The 11011-nt window shown below is 43.9% G+C and overlaps 1 protein-coding gene across 1 annotated transcript; it reads left to right on the forward strand.

Annotated features, from left to right (window-relative positions):
* Positions 1–4776: 4776 nt before the first annotated feature.
* HSPB3 (heat shock protein family B (small) member 3) lies at positions 4777–5536 on the forward strand. The gene has a single exon (XM_008057475.2). The coding sequence runs from the start codon at positions 4949–4951 to the stop codon at positions 5399–5401; it is 453 nt and encodes a 150-aa protein (XP_008055666.1). The 5' UTR covers positions 4777–4948; the 3' UTR covers positions 5402–5536.
* The last annotated feature ends 5475 nt before the right edge of the window (positions 5537–11011 follow it).

Genomic DNA, 11011 nt, shown 5'->3' on the forward strand with positions numbered 1-11011 from the left:
CAAAAAAAAAAAAAAAAAAAAACCAAAAAAACAAAATTACAAAACTTGTAGCAATTTGATCTTTTTTCCTCCAATAAATATCTCATACATCTATAATATTCCATGCTGCCATAGGTACTGGGGATACAGTCATGTACCATATGTAGTTTCTGACCTCAGAGTACTATTGTCTGTCTTTTTCAACTTGTCCAAAAATGTAAAAGATAATTTTAGATGCTAATAATGGCAATGATTATCCTGTATATATTATCATCAGTTATTTTGTGTTATATTAATTAATTAATTTTTATACATTATTTGTATTATCCAGTATATATATTTTATTATATACATAGTTTCCTGTATATTATGATGTTTTGACATCTTAAACACCTTTCTAGCTGGGGAGAGACTACCCCTCTCAGGGTTAGCCAATTATTAGAGACTTCAAAGTGCTGGGAGCAGCCTTTGATATGCAAACTACCCAGTCTAGAGCTAGACCTCCTCTGTCTGGCCCATACACTCCAAAAGGCAATATTCCTCTACCTTAATCATATCTGACAACCAAGAACCAACCCTGTGGCACAGAGCCTGCTGAAATAATTCAAACCCGTCAGTCCTAAACTGCTTACCCTGCCCGACTTTGTCTCTCCCTCAGAAACCCCAGTACAGGCCCTGACCTAACCCTTCCCTTCACTTCTGTTTTTTGCCTTCTCTCTGCTGGGTCTCACGTCTTCAAGACCTGTGAGTATGATACACTTTGTTTTCCTGAGCTTTTTTCATGTCTCCTCTTGTGACTACTCCTAAGCATCATCTCATAAAGGAATGCAAAACAAAGGGTACCATGATGGTGTGACTGGAAGACTTTTGTTAGATAGTCATGAAAGACTCGGCTTGAGAAGTAACATTTAGGCTGGGAGCGGTGGCTCAAGCCTGTAATCTCAGCACTTTGGGAGGCTGAGGCAAGAGAATTGCCTGAGCTCAGGGGTTTGAAACCAGCCTGGGCAACTTGGAGAGACCTCATCTCTACGATAAATCAAAAAATAAGCCGGGCGTGGTAGTGTACACCTGTAGTACCAGCTACTTGGAAGACTGAGCCCAGCAGGTCAAGGCTGTGGTGGCCATGAGTGTGCCACTGCACCCCAACCTGGGCAACAGAGTGAGTCTCTGACTCAAAAAAAAGAAGTAACCTTTGACCCAAAGCCTGAATAAGAAAGACGCAACCTTGAGAGTGGAATTTTCAAAGCAAAAGGGACTCCAAGTGCAAAGGGCCTGAGGAAGACAGAAAGAAGGGGACAGAAAGGAGGTGAGTGTAGTGAAGCATAGGGACCGAGGGAGAAGGAGAGAGGGACAGCAGGAACCAGATCATGGCGGCCATGGTAAGGGTGTTGCAGTTCATTCTGGGTGCAATGAGAAGCTTCTGATTGGAAGTTTGGAGCAAAGGGGTGATGTCATTCATATGATGCTCTAGAATAGCTGCTCTAGTTACTGCATGGAGGATGGACCAAAGAGCAGGAGATGGAGGGCAAGCAGAAAGGAAGCCTGAAAGATTCTCCAAAAGGTCAAAAGATTGAGGTAGTTAATGAAGATGAGTAGGGTATTTTAAACTTAGGATTGAAGTCAAAGGGCAGTTTTGGGGGGGGGGGAATGGCAGAAATCTCAAATGTCGCATCAGAAACATGGATGCTTTTTTTTTTTTTTTTAAGTTGGAGTCTCACTCTGTCACCCAGACTGGAGTGCAGTGGCTGCTCCTGGCCACCGCAGCCTCGACCTGCTGGGCTCCGGCGATCTTTCCGCCTCAGCCTTCCAAGTAGCTGGAACTACAGGCACGTGCTACCACACCTAGCTCATTTTTTGATTTATTGTAGAGATGAGGTCTCACCAAGTTGCCCAGGTGGGTCTCGAATCCGTGGGCTCAGGCAATCCACTCATCTCAGCCTCCCAAAGCACGGGATTACAGGCTGAGCCACAGGGCCCCACTGCTTTTTTTTTTTTTTTTTTTTTTTGAGTTAGAGTCTCACTGTCAACCAGGTGAAGGGCAGTGGCACGCTCCCGGTCACTGCAGCCTCGACCTGCTGGGCTCAGGTGATCCTTCCACCTCAGCCTTCCAAGTAGCTGGAACTACAAGCACGTGCCACCATGCCCAGCAAATTTTTTGATTTATTGTAGAGATGAGGCCTCGCCAAGTTTCCCAGCTTGGTCTCTAACCCAAGGGCTCAGGCAATCCTCTCACCTCAGTCTCCCAAAGTGCTGGGACTATAGACATGAGCCACCACACCCAGCCTGGATGCTCATTTTTAACCTCGGCAACTCACTCTCAGAGCACATGGAAGCTTATCATATTCATCTAATCTTCTTTGTCTATTTTAGAGATCCCTGGTGGTGTGAAACTCTAAGATTATCTGATACATTTTTTCTGTCCCACTCTAATGGCCTCTTTCTAGTATTTTTTTAAAACAGGCTTTTTTTTCGAGCAGTAGTTAGGAGAGAGGAAGAGATGAATAGGTGCAGCATAGAGGATTTTTAGGCCAGTGAAACTACTCTGTATTTTCACTCCTAGAGAACCCTAGCGTACATTATGGACTTTGGGTGATAACATGTGTCAATGTAGGCTCATCAAATATACCATTCTGGTTGGGGAAGATGCTGATAATGAGGGAGGCTGTGCATGTGGGGGCAAGGCGTGTGTTGGAAATGTATGTACCTTTATCTTAATTTTGCTGTAAATCTTTCTAATATCTTAAAGCCAAATTCTTAACATCCTGTTCTTGTCACCAGCAATGAGTTCTGTTCTTGACTTACCACTCAGAGTAGGACCAGTGAAAATGTCTCTCAATATTTTGAGCCAGAGGACACTAATCTATCTAAAAAGAGTTCATTTTTCCCTTAAGGGCCACCAACCTGTCAAGTGCAGGCCAAAAAAGCTGTGTGAACATCTTTTTAGGGAATGTTTCCAAGTATATATCAAAATGTCCACAGAAGTTTTTTAAAAAGTAATAAAGGGAGCTAAAGGAGATTTTTGTTCCTTTTTTTCCTGATTTTTAATTTTTTATAGACTTTTTTCTTTCATTCAAACTACTTATTTTTTTTTTTTTTGAGTCTTACTCTGCTGCCCAGGCTGGATTGCAGTGACATGTCCACGGCCACCAAAGCCTTCTTGACCTGCTCGTCTCAGGCAATCCTTCCGCCTCAACTTTCCAAGTATCTGGAACTACAGGCATGCACCACCATGCCTGGCTAATTTTTTTATTTATTGTAGAGATGAGGTCTCACCAAGTTGCCCAGGCTGGTCTTGAACCCCTGAACTCAGGCAATTCTCTCACCTCAGTCTCCAAAAGAGCTGGGATTACAGGCTTTAGCCACTGTGCCCAGCCCATTCAAACTTGTATACTTTTTAAAGGAAATGTATTCCTTTAAAATGTATTCCTTTAGAAAATACTAGTCTTCATAGAGAGGTAGTTTTTGTCATTTAAAATTTATTGTGTGACACAAATAAAAACACTGACGTATTTATAGTGGAAAGTAGTCTCCCTCCAGTCCCTGCCTCCTAATTACCCTCTTACCCTCCCAGGAAGAAACACTGTTCCCAGCTACATATCGGTTTTTCAGAGATATTTTATTTATATAAGCAAATGCCTATGTTTTTAAAAAGTATAAATAGTAGCGTATTATATGCTGTTCTGGACTTTATTACTTGACACATCTTGGCGACCCTCCGTAGCTGTGGAAGAAGAGCTACCTCATTCTTTTTCTTTTCTTTCTTTCTTTTTTTTTTTTTTTTGAGTTGGAATCTCATTCTTTCAACCAGGCTGGAGTGCAGTGGCATGCTATGCTCCTGGACATCGCAGCCTCAACCTGCTCCGCTCAGGCGATCCTTCTACTTCAGCCTTCCAAGTAGCTGAAACTACAGGCACACACCACCATGCCTGCCTATTTTTTGATTTATTGTGGAGATGAGGTCTCGCCAAGTTGCCCAGGCTGGTCTCGAACCCATGAGCTCAGGCAATCCTCTCACCTTAGCCTCCCAAAGTGCTGGGATTGTGGGCGTGAGCCACTGCACCTGACCATCTCATTCTTTTTCAATGGAAGTTTAATATGAAGAGTGTCATGATTGAGAAATTTTACCAGAGCTATGACTATATTAATCTTTAGTTTTCTGGACTTAATATCAAATAGTTCAAGGCTTTGACATTTTTTCTTTGCCCTGTGGCTCTATTTTCATCACTAAGATTCCTCATTCCATGCCCTCCAACCCCCATCTGATGTTTGGTAATTCTCTAATTTTGTTCCCTGATCTCATTTTTGATGCATCAAATCTAAATAAACTCAGGTGATGTGGTTCAGATGTTTCTTAAGCTATAAAGGCTAAGAAAAACATATAGATGGACATGCATAGAACTGACCACTGAGAGTTTGTCAGAGTTTGAGATTTGAATGAGTGTGTCTTAATTCCTCAATTACAGCTAGATTCTTTTCTCCCCAGCTTTGCATCTGGAGACTAAAGTAAATGCAATATTAGCTCATTTTATAAGATAAACGTATATCTCCAGACTGTTCTAAGAAGCCATATTTCCTTAGATTACTGTAGTTCATACAGGGAAAACACTCACCCAGGAATTTTTCAAATACCGTTTCTGATTCCCTCTTTTTCTCTTGAGGTAAGCGAATCAGACACATTTGCCAAGGATAACTGAAACTGTAAGAGCAGTCCTTGACTGGGCAGCTTGTGCAGGCTGTGTGCTAAATGCAACTCAGAAACATGTCCTATAAATAGCCATTCATTGTCAGCATGAAAAGACAAGAGAGTGTGTTGTGGTATGATTCAGGCCTAATTAAGTGGTTGCGTCTGGCCTGGGCTATAAACCAATAGCTGCTCCTACCGGTAATCCAGTCAGTAGGCCACTCAAGGGTTCGCCACGGACAGAAGGGAGACTGCAGGAGGCTGTTCATTGCTGGTTTTGCCTCCACTATGGCAAAAATTATCTTCAGGCACATCATCGAGACTCCAGTGCGTTACCAAGAGGAGTTTGAAGCTCGGGGTCTGGAAGACTGCAGGCTGGATCATGCTTTATATGCACTGCCCGGGCCAACCATTGTGGACCTGAGAAAAAGCAAGGTGACACAGTCTCCTCTGGTGGACTCAGAGGCAGAGATGCCACCCCGAGAAGACAAATCCCGCTTTCAGATCCTGCTGGATGTGGTCCAGTTCCTGCCCGAGGATATCATCATCCAGACCTTCGAAGGCTGGCTGTTGGTGAAGGCACAACATGGAACCAGAATGGATGAGCACGGTTTTATCTCAAGAAGCTTCACCCGACAGTACAAACTGCCAGATGGCGTGGAGACCAAAGATCTGTCTGCCATCCTCTGTCATGATGGAATTTTGGTGGTGGAAGTCAAGGATCCAGTTGGAACTAAGTGAAACCGTATCGGTTCCTGTTCATTTGACACGAGGAAGATTAAGTTCAGTCGTTGGTACCTGGGGAATGTTTGTATTACGCATGTTTGAAACAATTTACTTATGATTTTTATGAAGATTAAAAGCACATACATAGTTCCTGGTATGTTGAGGTTGTCTTTATTATTTTTACTCAGAAAGGAAAATTGTTAAATATGTTTTGTGCAGCTCAAGCTGATACTATTCTTACAACTGAAATATTGAACATTTAGGAGACTGTAGTTTGATACCAGAGAGGACTCAGAGTTGTTTCTTAATTACTCCAACAGTGCCAAAGTGCCTGCATTTGTAATAATCACTGGCAAAAGAGCCATACTCAAGGAATTCCTGTCTGTTTTATGAAAATCTTTTATATTGTTAAAAAGAGTTGTGAGTCTCTTCACTTGATAAGCTTTTCATTTCAGTGTTTTTTTTTTTATGATTTTCATGGAAGTGGGAATATTTTAATTACAGTGGAACTTTGTAAATATAATCTGAAAATTAAAGTATAGTACTTAGAAATTGAGCTTGAAATCTGATTCACTATATTAATAGTGAGAATTATTAGATATGTCTTATTTTTAAAAGTTAAAACACGTACCTCATTCATCTTTTTTAAAGCTAAACAGGATCCTATCTGAGGTTGTTTTAAAAAAATAATATGTGTTCTATGGACACTTATGAAATGGTTAATAAGATATGTGTGGGGGGATGGACATGTGTTAATATATCCTCTTAAAAATTAACATCTAGTTTAGAAAACCACTTTTTAAAGTTTGATTACTGAATTCAGTGAGTTTTAATTTGTGCTATTTATATGCTCCTTAACATTTTAGATTTCAGAAGACAGCAAAATCTAACGCATCTGCTATGTCTGCATAATCCTTAGCTTTAAATAGCCTGGCAGCCGGTAGAAGTTACGACACCTGAGCTTACACTGCGTGCCTGCGTTTACACAGCTCATCTGATGATTGGCGCTTATCATATTCTCCCAAACTGCCACTTTGGCTCAAGGTTGACACGCTGGTAGAGATTAAGAAATGTTGCCTTCAACAGCTGGTCTGAGACATTCCAAAGATTTGCTATCTCATTCTGTACATACTAAGTGTTTTTTTCAGAGGAAGTAGCTGCCTGCCTTTAACCCTGCACTGAAAGTGTGCTGACATGAGCCCCAGGATGGTGCTAAGAATAGAGGAGGAACGCAGGGTGTGGAGACACCAGGGTAAAGGCAGGCTGCTGACAGTGTCACTGCTCCTCCATGCTGCTTTATTCGAAGTTCAAGTTAAAGTGTGAAAAACGTGAAGCAACAGAAAAAAATGAGTCAAACAGTTGTAAAAGCGATTTTGAAAACAAATAAGATCTGAAAGGGTTGATTGTTTCATGTCTAACTAAATTGAAAGGATTTTGAAATTATATCCATATACAAGGTTAATACCAGTACACTGAGGTTTGTGTACCCAACTCTGGGATATGACATTTCATTTGACAAAGTGGGTATCACAGATAAGTTTGGCTGCATAACAAAGTAATCTATGGGATTCCAGATCTTCCAATACGATTAGAACTGGGATACCATTTGTCCCACATTGTATCATTATTCCCTCCCACTGATGGGCAGAATAGTTTGTGATAACAAACGAGTGCTGTGAGAAACAAGTGGAACCCATCTCTCATTTGGCCTTGATCTTACTCTAGATGGCATCCTGATTCTGGAAAAATTCAGGAAGTGAAATTCCTACCACGAGGGCTACAGATAGGAAATCTTTTCCTTAAAATTAAAATAAGTTTGGGTGCAGTGGCTCACGTCTATAATCCCAGTACTTTGGGAGGGCGAGGTGAGAGGACTGCCTGAGCCCATGAGTTTGAGATCAGTCTCAGCAACTTGGTGAGACCACGTCTCTACAATAAATCAAAAAATTGACTGGGCGTGGTGGTGCATGCCTGCAGTTCCAGCTATTTGGAAGACTGAGGCAAAAGGATCCCTGAGCCCAGCAGGTCGAGGCTGTGGTGGCCAGGAGCATGCCACTGCCCTCCAGCCTGGGCAACAGAGTGAGACTCTGACTCAAAAAAACAAACAAATAAGTAAAAAATTAAAAAATTAAAATAAACACATCTCCAATTAGCATTCATTTTTATCAGATTAATTTTAAAGTCATACATCGTCATTTTTTGATTTGGAAAATATACCAAACACTATAAAAAATAAAAATAACTTATCGACCGGGCTCAGTAACTCTGAGACCAGCGTGGGCAACACAGCCAGACCTTGTCTCCACACACACATACAAAAAGATAAGCCAGTCGTGGTGGCTTACATCTATAGTTTGAGCTACTCAGGAGGCTGAGACAGAAGAATCGCCTGAGCCCGGGAGGTCAAGGCAGCAGTGAACTGTGATCATGCCACTGCGTTCCAGCCTGGGCTGGAGTGAAACCCCGACTCAAATAAAATGCAATATAATAAAATAAGAAAATAAAACCCATTTATAATTCTTCTGCTACCACGAGGCAGCCACTTTAAATATCTAGTTCAGTGGTCTCATACGTAAATCACTTTACGTGGATCACTTTTCACACAATTAGGATGACGTCTGGGTGGAGTCTGATATCCTGATTATGCTGGTCATTGCTCTCTCTCCACTTCCACCAACTCAAACCCAGTCTCTTCCCTTCTCAGCCCCACTCTAAGCCCAAGCAGGCTGAGCCTGCTGGGCCGCACCCTTCTAGTTTCCAACTGGTTCAGCCAGTGGGAGGCATTAACCAGAGACCGGAGAAAAGATTAATGGGTGGGAGGGGAAGAAGGTCAGGGCATTTCTTCCCTGACTCCCAACCTGCTGCTACTGAGGCTGTCAGGGCCTGCGTTCTTCCATGATTGGACCCCTCTGGGGCACCCACTCTTGCCAGGCTCAGGGTTGTAAGACTGTCTCCTCCTCTGGTCCCTTCAGCAGGAGGGGTAACTTTTGCTCTTTCTTATACCTGGTGCTTCACCATCCCTTATTTAGTTCCTTTACTTTGTCCACTCTCCCAAATAGTCCCTTTGTGCAAGTCCCTTTAATGGAATTCTGTTTTCCTCCAGAACTCTGATTGTTTGATCTCTGAAGTAATTTTTTTTTTAAGTGAGAAAGCAGGATTTATTAAGAGGACAGAAAAGCTCCCACAGTGGGAGGGGACCCGAAGCGGTTGCCACTGAAGTAATTTTTTTTTTTTTTTGAGTTGGAATCTCTCTCCCTCGCCCAGACTGGAGTGCAGAGGCCGCTCCCGGCCACCGCAGCCTCGACCCACTGGGCTCCGGCGATCCTTCCGCCTCAGCCTCCCGAGTAGCTGGAACTACAGGCGCGTGCTACCACGCCCGGCTAATTTTTGATTTATTGTAGAGATGAGGTCTCGCCAAGTTGCCCAGGCAGGTCTCGAGCCCGCGGGTTCAGGCAATCCATTCACCTCAGCCTCCCAAGGCACGGTAATTTTAAAAAAATGTTAATGCATCACTTTCTTTTGCTACCAAACATTCATGATTTGTAATGGCTATTCAGTATTCCAACATAGATAAATCGTATTATCATTTAATTATTCCTTTCACCCTTGATCCCAACAGGAAACAGATGGCATTCTCAAACTGGAATAATGCAAGAAGTATTTACTTATAGAGACTAACTACAAAGGAGCGGGCAGGGTGGAGAGGTGCCCCAAAGGTGGAGTTGTTATGTCCTCCAGGTCCACAGGGATGGGAGGAGGAAGCAGTTCTCAGAAATCGGAAAGTCCGATAGAAGAGACCACCATGGGGCACGGTGGCTCACACCTGTAATCCCAGCACTTTGGGAGGCGGAGACAAGAGAATTGCCTGAGCCCAGAGGTTCGAGACCAGCCTGGGCAACTTGGTTAGCCCTCATGTCTACAATAAATCAAAAAATTATCAGGGTGTGGTGACGCTTGCCTGTAGTTCCAGCTACTTGGAAGACTGAGGCTGAAGGATTACCTGAGCCGAGTAGGTCAAGACTGTGATGACTGTGAACGTGCCACTGCACTCCAGCCTGGCACAGTGAGACTCTGACTCAAACCACCCCCACCACCCAAAAAAGAGACCACCAGCTGTGACTTGCGCTTGAAGTATACAACCAGCACAAGGTGACTTCTCATGGGAAGGGAACTAGGAGGACAAATACTTTTTTCTTCAATTTCCTACCAGGGCCCCATGGGCTGGATCTCACTGGTGGCCACAGGGTGTGGGAGCCCTGTTGATACAGTTCAGCAGCCTCACAGGGAAGAGGGCAGGATGGAGAAAAGTGGAGGGTGGCCCTGGGGACTAAGGGGAAAATAACTGTACTTCAGTCAAATGAGTCTTGTTGTCAGAGTTCTCTGCTGGAAAATCTTTTCTGCAAAGTAGAGCTTGAGACAAGAACTGAAGAGCTGACACTTTACTTGGGAATGGCAAACCCAGGATGGTAAAGATGAGGAAACGGGGGAAAGAAGGCAAGAACAAACCAGGAAGAAACATGCTGTGATGATGGGATGTGTTACCGCACTGGCTGCCACGTGGCAGTGAAGCGAGGAAGAGGCTCACAGAGATGTTGGCTCAGCACCTAGAGTCACTCCATGTAGAAGTTCTCTTCATGGAGAAAACATCTTAAAGTTTCCAGGGGGCTGGGTTCAGTGGCTCACACTTGTAATCCCAGTGCTTTGGGAGGCAGAGGTGAGAGGATTACCTGAGCCCATGGGTTCGAGACCAGTCTGGGCAACTTGGCGAGAGCTCGTGTCTACAATAAATAAAAAAATTAGTTGGGCGTGGTGGCGCATGCCTGTGGTCCCAGCTACTAGGAAGGCCGAGGTGGAAGGATTCCCTGAACCCAGCAGTTCAAGGCTGCGGTGGCCATGAGCATGCTACTGTACTCTAGCCTGGGTGGCAGAGTGAGACTCCTAATAAAAAAAAAAGTTCCCAGGGGGCTAGGCATGGTGGTTCAAGTCTGTAATCCCAGCATTTTGGGAGCCTGAGGCGGGAGCTTGTTTGAGCCCAGCAGTTCAAGACCAGCCTGGGCAACATAGCAAGACCTAGTCTAGAAAGAAAGAAAGTTAGGAAGGGAGGGAGGAAGGGAGGAAAGAAGGAAAATTAGCCAAGTGTAGTAGAACACACCTGTAGTTCCAGCTCCTGAGGATAACCCAACTCGAAGAAAAAAGAAATCCCCAGGGAAATCAAAGAGCGGAGACGAGCTCACCCTGTTCCTTACTATATCTCATTTCCTATGAGTCAAGCTTCAGCTCCCAGGGAATAGATTCTCCTGTACGTAGATCAGCCAACCACTTGGTGGCTGCTCAGGAAACCAGATCTTCATGGTGTGATATTTCATCCAAGCTGGGAACGGAAGAATGACTTGGCCTGGCTAGGGTTCAGGGTGGGGAGTGCAGACTCAGGGCTTCAACTGGAACTCCTGCCACCTTAGGAAGCTTGGTAAAGCTGCTGGCAAAGGTAGTAGCAGCATGGTCTAGGAGGCAGGCAGTGCCTTCAGAAGCAAGGTGGCAGTCAAGAAGATAAGTAGGGTTTATATCCAGTACAACCTCAAATCCCGAGCTGCAGGAAGGGGATGCCAGACACGTCAGATGGTCTTA

Source organism: Carlito syrichta, unplaced genomic scaffold, assembly GCF_000164805.1.
Source record: "Carlito syrichta isolate Samal-C Ts95f unplaced genomic scaffold, Tarsius_syrichta-2.0.1 Scaffold303023, whole genome shotgun sequence".
In the NCBI taxonomy this organism is placed as follows: Eukaryota; Metazoa; Chordata; class Mammalia; order Primates; family Tarsiidae; genus Carlito; species Carlito syrichta.